Consider the following 17,562-nt stretch of genomic DNA (forward strand, 5'->3'; position numbering starts at 1 on the left):
CACCTGTAGAGTGCGCCACCTTCTCTGCTCATGCTGTCTAACTTTTGCATGGCATAGCATTCAACATTTGATTGAGAACGTAGCAGGTTAATCAGATTAATTCATTTATTTAGAACAGTGAATGTTTTTTCAAATTTATTTTTAATTTGTATTTGTTGAATGAGGAGAATATTTTCATCGTTGGAAACCTGATTGTTCTATTCAATTGTGCAGAGCAATCTTTCAACTCATAAAAATTCAATATCATTATGATCCTAACTTTGGTTGTCATGCAATATTCTTTTGTATTTGATTTATAGTGAATTTTTACCTTTCTTACATATTCAAGAGGATGAATACATAAATAAAGTAACAAATTTGATACATATTTTCATATTTTTTTCCATTTCTTACTAACCATATCTTATTTCATTATATGAACTATATATCAGCATTATCTTGTTTGAACTAGATTGAACGAGGTGAACAGACTATTATATCCTACAGAAGATATAAACAAAATAAATTAAGATGGTTTGTATTGGTATGCCCAAGGCAAGAGACATAAAGTACGACCAACAAAACAGTTTAATGTGAAATTCTAATTATATTAAGCTCTGTTAATTGTTCTAAATTCATATATCTATAGTTTGCATCTATTAAAGTAGCAAAGGCTACAACCAAAATGTGAATATTATTAAGAGAAATATCCATTTAAACACTCTCTTCTCAGTCTCTGATTCTCATTTTAACATCTTCCAGGTTGAAGAACTTAATTAACGAACTGTAATTTTCATCAATGTTTTTGTTAAAGTGCTTATACGAAATTTTATTTGTTTAAAATATGGTCACAATCGAAGGGTTACAATCCACATAATGAATAACTGTTTTGTTTTCTTTAAATGTAGAGAATATTTTTGGACTGATCTATTTAACATAGATAGAGGCAAGTTGAATTGACCAGACCATCTTTCAACCCTTGCAAATATTATTTGTATTGTACATAATTGGATGATAATGACGATAACGGAAAAACGAAAATCCTGTAGACAAATTTTACGATATTAATTTCCGTGTTTGAAAGGTTGAATGTAGTGTTTTACTAAATCATAGTTACAGTTTATAATCAAAAGTCCTACGAGAATACACTCCAGGGAATAGTATAGGATAGTTGCAAGCATGATCAATTATCAACCATTTTTCTCTACTGATATAACCCATAACACATAAAACTGCAATTTAAAATAAAATAAACTCTTTACCAATGCCCAACAATGCCACTGGAACATTATGAATTTATTATCCAAGATGCGTGACCGCATTTTAGCGTAATGCGTGTCATGACAGCGCATCAATTGCCTCATACCGACCACCTCTAGAGATATGTCTCCAATTATGCTATGATTATGAGGCTTTCCTGTAGGGTATGCATTCAATATTCATTTCAAATTACACAGACATTGCCATAGTATCTAAAAAATCCACTTAAAGTTACTGTTACATTTCTAATAACATTCACAAATTGTGGTTAGGAGGCATTTAATAATAAAGTTCATGAGCACTATCTATCTTTTTCCATTTTAGAATTCAGAAAAGTTGATGAAAATAGATTATAAATTAATCTAGGACATTTAATCAAGATGTATGCTTCATTCAATACCAAATATCAAGAATAGCTGTCAGGCTACATTACAGTAGTGTATGTACAAACAACAGTTATCAATAATAAAGTCAAGGGTGCCATAAGCACTTTAAAATGTTACGAACATCAACGCATGGAAACCAATCACCATTTGGGTAACAACCGTGACAACACTGCATTCTAACACTTTGCAATCAAAACTCTTTGGTGTAGTAAAAGATGTTTGTTATTGTTTAAAAATAGGCGGCGCTGTTGGATACTTTGTTCAGATTTGTTCTTACACAAAAAGATAAAAAACATAATTAGCCTCGATGAGTTTTAGTTGCCTGTCGAAGTTTTGTATTTGGTGCTGCCTTTCAGCCTAGCTAGGAGTAGGCCTATAGGTCTGTTAGTATTAGGCTAGGCCTAGGCATTTTAGCCTTGCTAGGCCTAAGATTGTTTTGTCGTTTGTTTAATTAATAATTAACACGGTATGAGGCAATTGATGCACTGTCATGACACGCATTACGCTAAAATGCGGTCACGCATCTTGGATAATAAATTCATAATGTTATAGTGGCATTGTTGGGCATTGGTAAATAGAGTTTATTTTATTTTAAATTGCAGTTTTATGTGTTATGGGTTATCAGTAAAGAGAAATGGTTGATAATTGATCATGCTTGCAACTATATATCCTATACTATTCCCTGGAGTGTATTCTCGTAGGACTTTTGATTATAAACTGTAACTATGATTTAGTAAAATACTACATTCAACCTTTCAAACACGGAAATTAATATCGTAAAATTTGTCTACAGGATTTTTGTTTATAAAATCCATATAAATATAAAATTTAATATATTATTAAAAACCAAATGTTACTGTTTTAATCAGTGTGAATCAAATGTAGGCATTAGGCTAGGCCTACCTTTTATTTATTCAAATGACAGGAATCTATTTAGATGTTAAAAAACAAATAATGAATGTTTTTTTTGTTTACAATTTACAAAAACACACACAAAAAGTTAAGAGGCTAAAAATTGTTAAAATTAGATAAAAATTATTATTATTTAATTATTAAAGGTTATATAACAACTAGGCTTCGCCTTGTTGAAATATAACCTTTCATCATTCACCTCATGTCATTATTTGTACCATTACAATCATAAACATTCATTATTTGTATATTATATAACACCTAAATAAATTCAATGGCGTGCAATTGTACGCACCATTAAACGATCGTTTAATAGTACTTTTTTTCCTGTATGGAAAAAAAATATGTTCACGTTTGGAAAATATATTTTTTTTATACTATTGCTTTTTATATACAGCGCCACCTATTTTGTACTTTCGTGGCGAATGTTATTGTTATGACTGGTTTGGCGATGGAAGTACATTTTTGGAGGGATATATATGTACTAATTTAGATCAAAAAGGCATTTAAATTTAGATCATTTTTAGGATTTTGATTAATTAATGGGAACATCTCTACAAGATGTGGAATCGTTGGAAAAAACATAATTATGCATAGATGATTTCCAGTTGCCTGTCGAAATTTCGTATTGCTGTCTTTCAGCCTAGGCCTATCTAGGCCTAGTATTAGGCCTAGACCTGTTAGTATTAGGCTAGGCATACGTGTTTTAGCCTTGCTAGGCCTAGTATTACTTGGTCGTTTGTTGACATAATTAACACTAACAGTAGGTGCGTTTATAAAATCCATATAAATAATAATATTGAATATAATTATTGAAAACCAAATGTTACTGTTTTAATCAATGTAAATCAAATGCAGGCCTTGGCTAGGCCTACCTTTTATTTGATTCAAATGACTGGAATCTATTTAGATGTTATATAAAACAAATAATGAATGTTTTATATTCGTGAAATGGTACAAATAATGGCATTTGGTGAATGATGAAAGGTTATTTATCAACTCGGCTGTCGCCTCGTTGAAATATAACCTTTCATCATTCACCTCATGCCATTATTTGTACCATTACACTCATAAACATTCATTATTTGTATACTATTGCATGCCATATGACCCACAATCGTTCAATCAAATGACATGAATTTATTTAGGTGTAAATACAACTTTATAGCTGAGTAGAACCTCTATTCAGAAGAGACTCCTATTAAGGGGACACTTTCCTGTCAAACAATCAATATATATTCCAAGACCAACACCTAATTTAAAGGGGACATTTTGCTTGGTTCTATTGTATTTTGAATATATCATTATTTGTTGCTGTTGATCACGTCATGATTCACAATTTAGTTTAGAAAGCAGACAAACAAAACATTTTTAGCAAGTATTATAGCATGTTTATAATCATGATATTCATAGACATTAAATGCAGGATTAACATATAATAGAATAAAAGGAGCCGGATTCCTACACTGGATTATCGAACATTCATGTCAACAGCCAGATCAATCATAAAATTAATTTACATTTATTATTACAATGTAAACTGGTGATACAGTAGTGTACCATACCTTGCTCTGATACTAAAAACTCCTTTTTTTCTATTCCAACATTATACTGTACTGGTAACAAAATGCAGGTGCAACATTGTAAGTTAGACAGGTGTAATATTATATGTATACAGCATATGGATCGCTCTACTCACAGTTAATAATAGCTTCACATTAAATTAATCTTTTCCCCAAGGGTAGCATGTATACATCATGTAGAATGTTGCTTCTAAGCTATAATGAATGTTTTTCAAAAACATTTGAACAATACTGTATGTACAGTGTAGTACAAAAAGACACACAAATTAGACACAATCTTGCTGTAATAACAACTACATTGGTTTTTTTCTCTATAAAATAACAAGTCATAAAGATTAATCACTATACCAATATCCTCTGGCACTTTAGAATAAAGTAAAATAGGAATGATACATTTTTATGCAGTGACATTATTTTGTAGTTGTTATTTAAAAGTTTGTTGAGGTATTGTATTTAGTTGTGTACATAAGAGATATATGATATGTGATATACCCCATTAATAATAATATTAACAGAAATTTATATACCGCCAATTCAAAAATTTATCAAAGGCGCTGTGTGCTTGAAAGGAAGAGGCACGTTGACCATATGTTTTGGTTTTGTGCTGAAGAGATGGCACTGTCAATAAATGTTTAGAGGAAGCTGACGGAACGCTACATGTGATTTTATAATATTCAAGAGAAAAAGTGAACAGCCCAAGTACACAACCTCGGGGAACACCCCAAACAGTGCTTATACTGAGATGATGTTTCCCGAATAGTTACGGAGAACTGGCGATCACAAAGGTATGATCTAAACCAATCTATTAAGACCGTGTCAACATTATCAAATGCACTAGAAAAATCAAGAAGATGTCAGCATATCAAGAGCTTGCATGATGCCATTGTGCAATCAAATAAGTGCAGTTTCAACACTGTGACCCATATGGTATGCTGACTGTGAAACTAGAAATAGTTTGTATTCAAAGATATGATTGGAAAACTGGAATGAAACAATTCTTTCAAGAGACTTTGAGAGAAAAGGTAGGATTGATATAGGTCTGTAATTGGAAAATCAGTTATTGTTGAGACCAGACTTTTCCAATAATGCAGTTTCAAAACCTCATCATACTAATATCCACCTGTTGCTGTAGCAAATGTCCTAGTTACTTTTAAATTTGTTTACAGATTTTTTAAGTTTTCAGAAATGTGTAAAATTCTGAAAACTGTAAGCAACATACAATATCAGAAATAATGAATATTAATAATAACTTTTCTCTTTTAAGGTCTGACTGTATCTCTATTTTTAATGATTACCAAGTAATTTTTTTTGTCAGAATTTTTATTTTTGAATTATTTGTAAAGCTTAAATTAAGTTTGTTATTCATTTTTTAGTCAACATATATTTTAAAGTTCATTGATTATTTACTGCATCATTGTATTTCAGTGCAATATTGTTCATCTGCCTATTAATTTCTATAAATTGAATTTGCTTCACAGTCAATAAAATATTTTAATAACCTGTTATTATTCAGTATTTTTTAAACAAATAATTGAAAAATAATAAATGTCAATACTATCACAGCAGGTCATTTCAATGTAATCTTCTTTATTGTAAAACACATTCAAAATATCTTTAAAGAGTATTTCGTCAGTTTATGCAGAAAATAATGTAATAATTTAATTGCAAAATAGAATAGTAGCGCACAGTGGTAAACTTCTCACTGATTTTAATCGTATCCAATCCATTATCACTGTGCGCTAGTATAACCAAAATGGGTATGTAAAATCATATAAAAATACTGAGTATTACCATTATAGATCATGTTATAATGAGTTTTTTAAAATTGATAATTTACTAGCTTTTTACTGTAGTAGTATTATTAATGTTATACTAAACAATTCATTTAGTTTATTTTATATTGTGAATGTTTGAGAAACCTTCAATATAATGACTATTGTTTAGAATAGTTTCCCCAAAAATAAAAAAAAATACCAAAAACTAAGAGGCAACATTAAAAAAGGATGAGAAGGCAGACAAGACACTTCTAACAACTCATATTATGTTTAGAATGAATACTGGACTTTAACAGTAGTGACAGGTATACCATTTTTTTTATTATTGTATGCGCATCCAGCAACTCGACAATTACAGGATGGATAAGAAATTAAGCTTAGATTATTCTATATATTCCATATTTCTCCTTCATATAATTTCTTTGTGGTTGAGGTTGGCAGAAAACAAGATTTTACTGGAAAGTGTTGTGAGGTACAGAAGCTCTAACTCATGTGGGTACGTTTTGGGCAGTCTTATACCCTTTTCACATCTGCATAACTTTGAACAACTTGAGGAAACCAGGTTTGATTTCCTGATTTATTACACATTTTCATACATGCATACGCGAACCCTGAGAAATCTCGGAAGGAAAGCGTAGTTGCGCACTATTTGATTACTATACTTGGTCAGTTTGATACCAGGGCAATACACGTGCGCAGAAACAACTCGGAACATCTCTGGACAAAAACAGGCCTCTCATCAGTGTGATTTTCCACAAAATTGTATTCACACTATGCAAACCTGGTTACAACTTGTTACAAGTTGTTACATTTTGCAGATGTGAAAAGGGTATTACTCAAAATGCAGTAAAAAAATGTTTAAAATAATTCAATGAAAAGTAAAGATGTCAAGGAAACTTTTATTAAGGTGAATAATAACTGATACTGATATCCTTGCAATCTATTTTCATTTTATAAGTGAAGATTTCATTTCATTTTCAGTCCAATAATTTGACAATTGCTGAATGTTGTTTAGCCATGACATCATTTCAAATGTAATACAGTATATATGTTTGCTATGATTTCTACTTTCATTCAACAGTTTTTTGAACATTTTTGCACATTTATACCAATTATTAGTAAGGAAACATCAAATTAACACACATTTAAGATAAGATAAGATAAAACTTTATTGTCATGACCACAACATGAACAAAAAAAAATTGTTTTCCTTGATGCTTATATTACACACACACAATACAGAAAAATATAACACTTAACAGTAATAAATATCAATACAATATATATATATATATAAAAAGACTAAAATTAGTAAAGTACATGGTTACAAGAGGGATAAAAAACTTAACTATTGACTAACTATTGAGTTGTGGACAAATGATTTCCTACATTGCGTAGTATTACATTTTAAAAGGCGGATTCTAACTGAATTATTAACTACATATTTTTTATTTAATGGGTGTGAGCTATTCTCCATTTAAACAATGTAACTTGCCCAAATGATTCAAGTATCTTACTTCACTGAAATTATGTCTAATTTTCTCATGGTAATAATAAACTGATTTTTGTGTGTAGACTAGAAAAAAAAAAACTGAATTTACCTTTTTTTGAAAAGACAAAAGCTGTGAAGATCAAATCAAACTGGTTAACTTGCATGAAGGGTCCTTCTGAGGAATCAGACTTCTCAACTTGATATGTCTTTAAACATCGGGAAAGCACACAAGAATCTTTCCACACCAGAAGAACATCATCTGGACCAATGACCAAGGCTCTAAGACCAGTTACCTAAATGATAACATTTGATTAGTACTATACATCATTTGAACATATCTGCTTCAAGACAGATACCTAAGGATCGACTGCTCTAAGTTCATAACAGAATAAATATCTTCTATCTACTATTTTCTTTGGATCAGAACAACAAGTTATTTAATTAGTATTACAAAAAAATAAAGTGAAGGCAAATCAAAATATTGTTATTTAAACAATAACAATTAACCGAAGGACAAGATGGAATGGATGAAAGAGGAAATTGTGAATGAGAATGATAGACTAAGCATCATTTTGGATAATTGAAAACAAGAAAAGAGTAGACTTATTAGGGGACAAAAAAATGATGTGACCATGCAGTATGGACACGATGATTTCATATCACTACCATATTTGGACATACTGTATCACTACCATATTTGCGCACATCACACTTTTCTTGTTAAACTAGTTTGATAGTGTAGACAGAGCTTTAGAAAAGCAATATGAGAGATAAATGAAGGAACAGCTGACTGATACAAAGCCAGAACACTAAATGATGTCGCCTGTAGGCCTACATCTAAAATGGTTGTTATAGTGTGTTCACATCTGCATCAATATTAAATTCAAATTCAAAAAGTTGTACTTTGAAAATGTCATTACAGGATAATGCCATGTCTAATAGAATTGATTAGTAGGTAACAATCATAAGCAACATGTTATAAACATCAAATGGATTGACAAAATATAAAACCTATATCAAGCCATATATCAAACAGACTGGAGCTATATACTATACAGTATAAAAAAGTAAGATTACAATGATATGTATACCTGCCCCAAAGAGGCTCGAACCTCTTTGGTGCAGGTATACAGGATCCTGCAATTAAACAGAAAGGTAAGATGACCAAGAGGACAACCAAAATCCACATGGATCATCAAGCTAAAATAGAAATTGAAAATCATACAGACAAAACCATCATGCCTATGAGAGAGGAAAATGGTATAAAATGATGTGAGGTGGAGATGATTCCCTACTATATTTCGAAGAACGTACTGGCATGGCATGTTGTAGCACATGGGACCAACAACTTCACATTTCATCCGGAAGACGGTGCATTATCTACATGTATTTCAATCAGCCAGTTGGAACACATGGAGAGCTACGATTGGATTCGGACTGTGGACCAAAATAAACCTACGGTGGGGCCGGGAATTGCCAATTTGCTGACAAAATTAGTGTCATTATCTGTACATACACCTGATCAATATATGTTCTAGGATTGCATAGTCATATTGTCTTATATGGGATAACGATGCAAAATTAAAACCAAACCAACATTATCTGTTAGTATGTTGTATTCATATTGCAATAAAGAAAAAATTAGGAAATCTGACTTGTAGTTTTCGAAATATAGGGTCTAATACATCGCCGAAAATTATCGTTTTTAGCCACGAAAGAAGTAAAACAATTTGCGGCCTCAGTCGACAATTCTAATAACTACGCCATTTTTGGTTAAAATAATTGCATATAATTAAGTTTTTTAGTAATTTATTTTATATATCACCATTGGAAATATCAATAAAACATGTTATGAAATGCTTATAAAATATATAAAGTTGTTTACTTAACGGAATTCGGACAAATTCATTGCTCTAACTTTGTGTAGTAACGATCGGAGAAACTGTATGATCGACTTCATGGTACACGCGCGAGAGAAAACATTCCGCTGCAGGTGATTCGCATCCACCAATCAAATCAGCCAGAATCCAAAATCATTCAACCGTGAGCAATGCCAATCACGAGAAAGCTCAGCTTTGATTGGCTTACGATGACATCATATCACAAAATGGTGGTTTTGTAGTTGAGCCTCACGGAATATTCTGTTCCAAAAATGAAATACATGGATATTTTTTATGGTATGTGTGCTTTTTCTTTAAAAAATTTGAATAATAAAGGCCTCATATCGAGAAAAAAAACCCAGGTTTTTGGCACTTATAATAAATATATCTTAGAGAAAAAAGCACATAGCATGTGGAACTATATAATCTTGGCGTAGGAAGACATACAAATCCCTGGTCATGAGAGGCTCAACTGCAAAAACAAGGTTGAATAGGGTAAGGTCACCGGACCGTTCAAAGACTTTTGAGTAAACAATCTAGTGCGTACGGCCGTACGTACGTGCTAGATGATAAGATATTTCAACCACATTTTTTACGTGTTTGGTTAGATGTAATGAAAATAAAAAATAGTTGATCTGAAAGGAATGATATGATATGTAAATAAACAAAGACTCAAAAGAATTATGTTTACAGTTCAATTATTGTCAGAATAATAGTTTATTCTTATTTGCCTAACTTTATTTTTTTCTTTGCCGACGGACGCGATGATGTGCCGACGGACACGAAATCAGGGGGGGGGGGGCGGCCCGGGCCCCCCCACTGGATACGCCACTGATGTTCTTGTTTTAAGTCACTGAAAACATCTTTAAAGTCATCTTCCTAATAAGAGTTGATAAATGTTTCAATACATCATTACTGTTACTAGATTTAATTTTACAGGTTGTCATAATAACTGGTATGTACATAATAAAATAAACAGTATAAAGTGTGCTGTATAAATTAAAGTTATTGCCACAAAAATGAGAAATTCACAAAAAATTCCCAATTTTATAATTAGTTGTTGCTTAGACATGAGTTATATAAAAAAAATGCGAAATATGTATATAAAAAAAAAATGTATTAATTAGTAAAGGGGATAGAAAGATTCTGATTGGTCAGGCAAAGTGCTACAAATTGCTGTTGCTGAAACTGTTAATCTATCTGTAATAACATACTGCAACACATACAAAGTCTGATGTAAATGTAATTTATTAACTTGTGAAAAATAGGTTTTAAATAATGGGAAATTTAACAACAAAACTTGTAAGTTGAATTTATAATCATATAAACCATATAAATAAAACATTATTATTTTAATATTTTCACTTTAAATTTTTCTTTTTTTATCATACATGGAATAAAAAAATTAAAAACATTACAGGATATAACAATAAGTCAGACAATGTTAAATTAAATAATTATGGTGAATCTGTTGAAGAACAGGCTGAACAAATTAATGAACATTTCTCAAGAGTATGTTGCCAGCTTCCACCACTCAGATTGGAAACACTTCCCTCGTACTTGCCTACAAAACCACCCCCCAAAATATACCATGGAGAAATTTGGAAGAGTTTAAACAAATTAAACTCCAATAAATCTGGCCACCCAGATGATATTCCGGTGAAACTCATTAAGCTGTTTTCTTTTGAAATAGCACAACCCCTGTTTTTAATCTTTAATACCTGTCTAAACGAAGGAGTGTTTCCAACTGTGTGGAAGACCGCTTCAATTGTACCAGTACCTAAAGTTAAAAAACCGACAATGGTTGGCCAATTACGACCTATTTCACTAACTAAAATATTGGGTAGAGTATTTGAATCATTCCTAGCGGGATGGTTAAAAACGGATTTCGAACCAGTATTGGATTGTAAACAGTATGGTAACGTGAGAGGAACTAGTACAACACATTACTTAGTAGATATGTTGAATACGGTTATATCCAATATTGATGTGCCAGGGACCTACGCCACATTATGTACAGTTGATTTCACAACTGCGTTTGATAGGATAAACCATAATGTTGCTATTTCAAAGATGATAGAATCTGGTGTTAGACCGTCGATAATTCCAACGATAGGCAGTTTTCTGATGAATCGCACCCAGTGTGTGAAATTTAAGGGACATTGTTCTGGACTAAGAACTATAACGTGTGGGGTCCCCCAGGGTACCAAACTGGGACCCAGCATATTTACTGTTATGGTGAATGATGCGGGTAACACCACTGATAATCGTTGGAAATTTGTGGATGATCTAACACTGGGAGAAATAATTAATATAAAAAATAATAGTACAGCATCAGAACTTCAATCTCATTTAGATTCCTTGAGTTGTTGGTGTAAACAAAATGACATGCTACCCAAGCCTTCGAAGTGCCATGTTATTAATATAAATTTTATGAAATCCCAAATAAACTACCCTCAATTTACTATAAGTGGTGAAAAAATTGATACTGTACATAGTATGAAATTATTAGGTCTTGAGCTACAAGACAATTTAGGTTGGGATATCCAAATCAAAAGTATTATCTCTAGAGCAAGTAGAAGAATGTTTCTTCTTTATGTATTGAGAGGCTATAGTGCACCTATTGGTGACATGTTAAGTATTTATCAACTCTATATTCGACCGCTGACTGAGTATGCATGTGTTGTTTGGCACTCTAGCATTACAAAACATCAGACCAATGAAATTGAGAGGTTGCAAAAGCGAGCGTGCAAAATTATACTTGGCCAGGACTATGAGAGCTATGATACGGCACTTACTCAACTTAAAATTACCAGCCTTGCTGAACGTAGAGAAAAATTAACATTAAAATTTGGAGAAGGTATCCTTAAGTCAGAGAGACATCGTAATATGCTGCCTGCTGAAAGACCTAATATATCTAGATTACGTAACCCCAATAGATTTACATTACCTAAAATAAAAACTAACCGATATAAAAATTCAACGATTCCCTATATTATAAACAAATTAAATTCCTCTTGTGAAAAATTAAATTAAAACAAATATATAATGAATGATTGTGCAATATTACCGCCTAAAATAATCAAATGAAGAGCACTGCAGACAACGTTTAATATTAATATATACTGTAAATTTTTTTTTTTTTTTTTTTTTTAAATTTTCTTTTTTGTATTTGTATTTTCCGAAATTTAATATATTTTTGTAGATTTTTAATGTTGTGAATATTTTAGTGAATAATTGTGCAATATTGCCACCTATACTAAAAGATAATAATAATAATCAAATAAAGAACAGTGCAGATAGGTTTTAGTATATTATAATGTAAATTTTTCGTTTTTTTAAATAAAAGTGCAATTGTATTTTCCAAAATTTTGTATATATTTTCAGATTCTTAATATTTTAAATTTTAGTGAATAATTGTGAAATTTTGTAATTGTATTTTCCGAATTTATTATTGTAGTCTTTATAGATTTCATTTCAATATTTTTTATTGTAATACAAACGTTATTAGCTATGTGCTATTGTTTTTGTAATTTTATATATACCGTAATAAATAAATAAAAAAAAAAAAAAATACACATTCAACAGCGAGTAACTCGCCAATTACAGGATGGATAAACTATTTTATAATTTATCTTCTTGCTCATAAACTAAGTCTCATTTGAGGCTTAGGAAGTGGAGTTGAAAGAGTCGTGAGTTACAACCCTGGAACTATGTCAGGATTGAACCCTGGAACTATGTCAGGATTGAACCCTGGACCTTGGGATTGGAAGGCAAACATGTTAACCACCAAGCTACAGCTCCACTACAATGATTAGATTTACATCTAAATTATATTATTAGATTTATTTCATTAATTAAATCTATTCAACTTGAAAATGACATTGTTATTTATAGCATATATTCATCCTCTCTATGGATTAAAAGATTCCTATAAGATTTAACATAAGATATTTTTTTTCTATGTTTTTTAAAGTCTATAATATGTCATTTGGTAAAAATTGATTTAGGGAATTAGCAGGGATTTGGAAGGGATTTTGAAGGCTTACCATAGTAGGATTAACTTATAAATTTAAACAATATAATTTATGAGTTTAGCCCACAGGATATTGTCTAATAAAGATTAATTATGCCATTAGATTGGGTATATAAATCATTAAATGTTACAAGTAATTATAATGTTATTCTTGTGTAGTTGAACATGAAGGTAAATGTTTTCACTTGTTCATATTTTAATTATAAATAACTCCACTAAATCATTTTAATTTCACATTAGAAGAAGAAGAAGCACATAAACTCGACACATTTCACAGACAGCAACTTCGCAAAATCATAGGTATCAGGTTCCCAGACAGGATATCGAACATAAATTTATACAGAAGGACAGGAACAAAACCGATTTCATTAGAAATAGTCGATGCAAGATGGAGACTATTGGGTCACATACTTAGACAAGACCCATGTACACCAGCCAACACAGCAATAAGCTATTATTTCAGCAACACTACCAATATAAAATTTCGAGGAAGACCGAGAACCACCCTACCAATAACTCTCAGCAACGACCTACTCACCCTTTATAAGCATAATACAGACATTAAGTATCTCGGACAATTGAAAACCAAGAAAGACATGAAACAACTTAAAGAACTAGCCAATGAAAGATCAGACTGGAAGAAACTAGTAAAAGAGATTTACTGAGCAGCCCAAGCGGAAATGTTGGCAGACTTTTCAGCGGAAAGGCAGTAATAATAATATAATATATTATAATTTTGTTGAGAGATAGATGGCGCTATATACGGAATAAGGCAGACATTAATTGAGACCTGCTTATATGTAATCATGTCCTTAGGGAAGATAATTTATATTTCCTCATCCTTCGGATGGGATAACGTCATGCACGGCAAAAGAATGAATTTATAGTTGGAAAGATGTAGCCATGACTAGATTTCAAATTAAAATAATTTTAAAATAATATGAAATTTCAGAAATTAAAATGATGAAGTAGTAAACCAACTTAATATCTTAAGTGGGCATAAAACATTAAGTTTAAATCATTTCATAGTTTACTACATGCATGTCAATATTTACCTTACAACAGCAAAATGTCAATTGTAAACATTCATTAGAATAATTGATATAGAAATTCAAAAATAATCCATTCAAATAAAATTCAAAGCATAGAATGAAAAATAGAGAAAAAGAAAGGCACTTATGATAGTATTCAATAAAATACTTGAGTGTGTTAAATTTAAGAGAACATGCATTTATTATCCTATCTTCTACAATGAAGATCGAAGCTGTACAGTAGCTTTTGTAACGTATCCAAACGATTGTTCGCAATATGTCAAAGTGAGCAAGTCTATAAATTGTTATTATGGCAAGTGCACTTGGCCCTGAAGGCACGACTCACTTACTCTTATTTACACATTATTTATCTCTGCTCCACTTCCATGTGTAATTGTTACAGATAATGATACACTTATCTCACCTAATCTACATCTATAAAAGCTATTGTCCGACACTTACAAGAATAAAGTAGCCAAACGAGTGTTTAATTTCGTTGTTGATCTATTTTTAATTGATTATTTCAAACCAAAAGGGTGAAAATATTATACAGAATGAGAAGTACTTTTTTAATTGTGTAAAAATATTGTGGAATAAAATATAAACATGTTGTAGAAAAAATTAACATTATTCATATCTATAAAAGTATCATAACATTCTTTTAACTAGGGCTTAAGAAGAGAAGACAGCTTGAAATGGAGAAGCAGAACAATTGGAGAAGCATAATCACTGAAGAAGCAGAACTATTGGAAAAGCAGAACTTTTGAAGAAACAGAACCATTGGAGACACAGAACCATTGGAGAAAACAGAACTTTTGAAGCTAAACTATTGGAGAAGCAGAACTATTGGAGAAGCAGAACTTTTGAAGAAGCTGAACATTTGGAGAAGCAAAACTATTGGAGAAGCAGAACCATTGGAGAAAAAGAACCATTGGAGAAGCTGTACCATTGGATAAAAAAACCATTGGAAAAGCAAAACTTTTGAGAAGCAGAACACTTGTTTCAAAGAGAGGAAGGCTCTTGATAGAGTAGCAAGAGACCTTACTTTTATTATTTACCTGGTCAGGAGATGACGTTGCTTTATTGCACATATGAAGTAAAAGAACACCTGGTTTTTGGAGAACAAAGTTGTAAATGGCTTGATTAGATTTCACTGATTTTGGCCCTTCAATTCTGACCGGTTCCTATGAATGTGAGAAAATAACACATAATAAATAAAAGCGAATGTAAATTTGTAATAACTTAAATATTTATGTCATGGTTAATTAACATCTTTTATTTGCCTCTTCATAACAAATACATTTTTGGTTTAAAATAATGTTTATTGCATCCATGTAGGTATATTCCATCCTTATAAGTATTGCTTTTTGGGACCAATCAATTACTTATTAAGTAATAACAACTAATATTCTTTAATATCAGAAGAGAAACAAGTATTAATTTTATTGGGTATAAAATAGCCATAATATGAGGTAAGAAATAAGACAAATTTACACAAGGACGAAGCAATAAAGATATAAAATAGTAACAACTTTAATAAGATGTCGTAATCACATTAATTACATCATGATGATATTCAATGGTAACCAAGCCTGCAACATTTATGTACAATTGTTAATGAGGTGTGAAGTCTGGTCAGCGCATTATGGTTTACATGAATAGGACTTTATTAATTTTTGTCTTGACGTAAGTAATACTCTTGGGTAACATCAAGATGCTAGTAATAACACCTCCTCTGTAAGTCTACATTTGTTCTGTACGCAAACAAAATGCTGAATTCACTCAATCATTGGGGTGATTTTAAGGTCACCATTAAGAATAATTTTTTTATATATAAATTTAGTTTAGAAGTATACTATAACAAAGGAGCAGTTTAAATACATTTGATCATACTTCAAGGGGATTTTTTTTTAAATTTGAATGAAAGACAATAAAGTATCCTCATTGCTTTCTCACAACTTTACTCATTCATTCTTTCAATTTGGTCAAAATCACATAATTCAACATAGTCCCATCAGTCGATCCATAATGAGATACAAACCAGGACACATTTTACCTTTCAATTAATTTGAAGTTTGAATATGATTCTATGAATCAGGCACTCATCTTGAGCATTGGTTTTATTATTACCTGATTATTTCTCATTGTTTCAAGTTGTTCAAAAGATGGAAACACAGGTTTTCCAAATGTTGTCCAATTATGGTATGGATTTCCATGGTAATTGTCTATTAGATAAACACTATATACCAAATCTGAAAAAAAACCCCAATACATTTAACTTTTACTTATTACTGTTAGACAATGTTTGTTTGTAAGCAAATTACATTTTTGGCAAAATTTGGGTGGTCGTGTGAACAAATTCTCACCGCTTATAAATATTATGTGCTAAACACTGTACAATGCCTGGATCAAACTTAGGTGGTCATACATCCCACTTGTTACCGCATATGAATATTATGTGCTAAACACTGTGCAATGAGTGGATCAAATTTAGGTGGTCATGAATCAAATTTAGGTGGTCATGTGGATAAAACTTAGGTGGTCATACATCCCACTTCTCACCGCATATGAATATTATGGGCTAAACACTGTGCAATGAGTGGATCAAATTTAGGTGGTCATGAATCAAATTTAGGTGGTCATGTGGATAAAACTTAGGTGGTCATACATCCCACTTCTCACCGCATATGAATATTATGGGCTAAACACTGTGCAATGAGTGGATCAAACTTAGGTGGTCATACATCCCACTTCTCACCGCATATGAATATTATGGGCTAAACACTGTGCAATGAGTGGATCAAATTTAGGTGGTCATGAATCAAACTTAGGTGGTCATGTGGATAAAACTTAGGTGGTCATGCATGCCACTTCTTACAGCATATGAATATTATGGGCTAAACACTGTGCAATGAGTGGATCAAATTTAGGTGGTCATGAATCAAATTTAGGTGGTCATGTGGATAAAACTTAGGTGGTCATACATCCCACTTCTCACCGCATATGAATATTATGTGCTAAACACTGTGCAATGAGTGGATCAAACTTAGGTGGTCATGAATCAAATTTAGGTGGTCATGTGGATAAAACTTAGGTGGTCATACATCCCACTTCTCACCGCATATGAATATTATGTGCTAAACACTGTGCAATGAGTGGATCAAATTTAGGTGGTCATGAATCAAACTTAAGTGGTCATGTGGATAAAACTTAGGTGGTCATGCATCC

At 31.6% G+C, this 17,562-nt stretch overlaps 1 protein-coding gene across 5 annotated transcripts in view; it reads right to left on the reverse strand.

Moving 5' to 3' along the window:
• LOC144837872 (alpha-L-iduronidase-like) overlaps window positions 1–17,562 on the reverse strand; it is an 87,023-nt gene that overhangs the window by 29,354 nt on the left and 40,107 nt on the right. For all 5 annotated transcript variants that reach the window (XR_013611562.1, XR_013611561.1, XR_013611563.1 and 2 more), the window contains exons 12-14: window positions 16,465–16,586; window positions 15,393–15,518; window positions 7,497–7,680 (exon numbers count right to left, since the gene is read on the reverse strand). Coding sequence is in view for 2 of the 5 variants with exons in the window: in XM_078693175.1 (XP_078549301.1) it covers window positions 7,497–7,680; window positions 15,393–15,518; window positions 16,465–16,586 (432 nt within the window). In the remaining 3 variants the exon portion in view is untranslated. The remainder of the gene's footprint in view (window positions 1–7,496; window positions 7,681–15,392; window positions 15,519–16,464; window positions 16,587–17,562) is intronic.

The sequence above is a fragment of the Antedon bifida genome, chromosome 3 (assembly GCF_963402885.1).
Source record: "Antedon bifida chromosome 3, ecAntBifi1.1, whole genome shotgun sequence".
NCBI classification, from domain to species: domain Eukaryota; kingdom Metazoa; phylum Echinodermata; class Crinoidea; order Comatulida; family Antedonidae; genus Antedon; species Antedon bifida.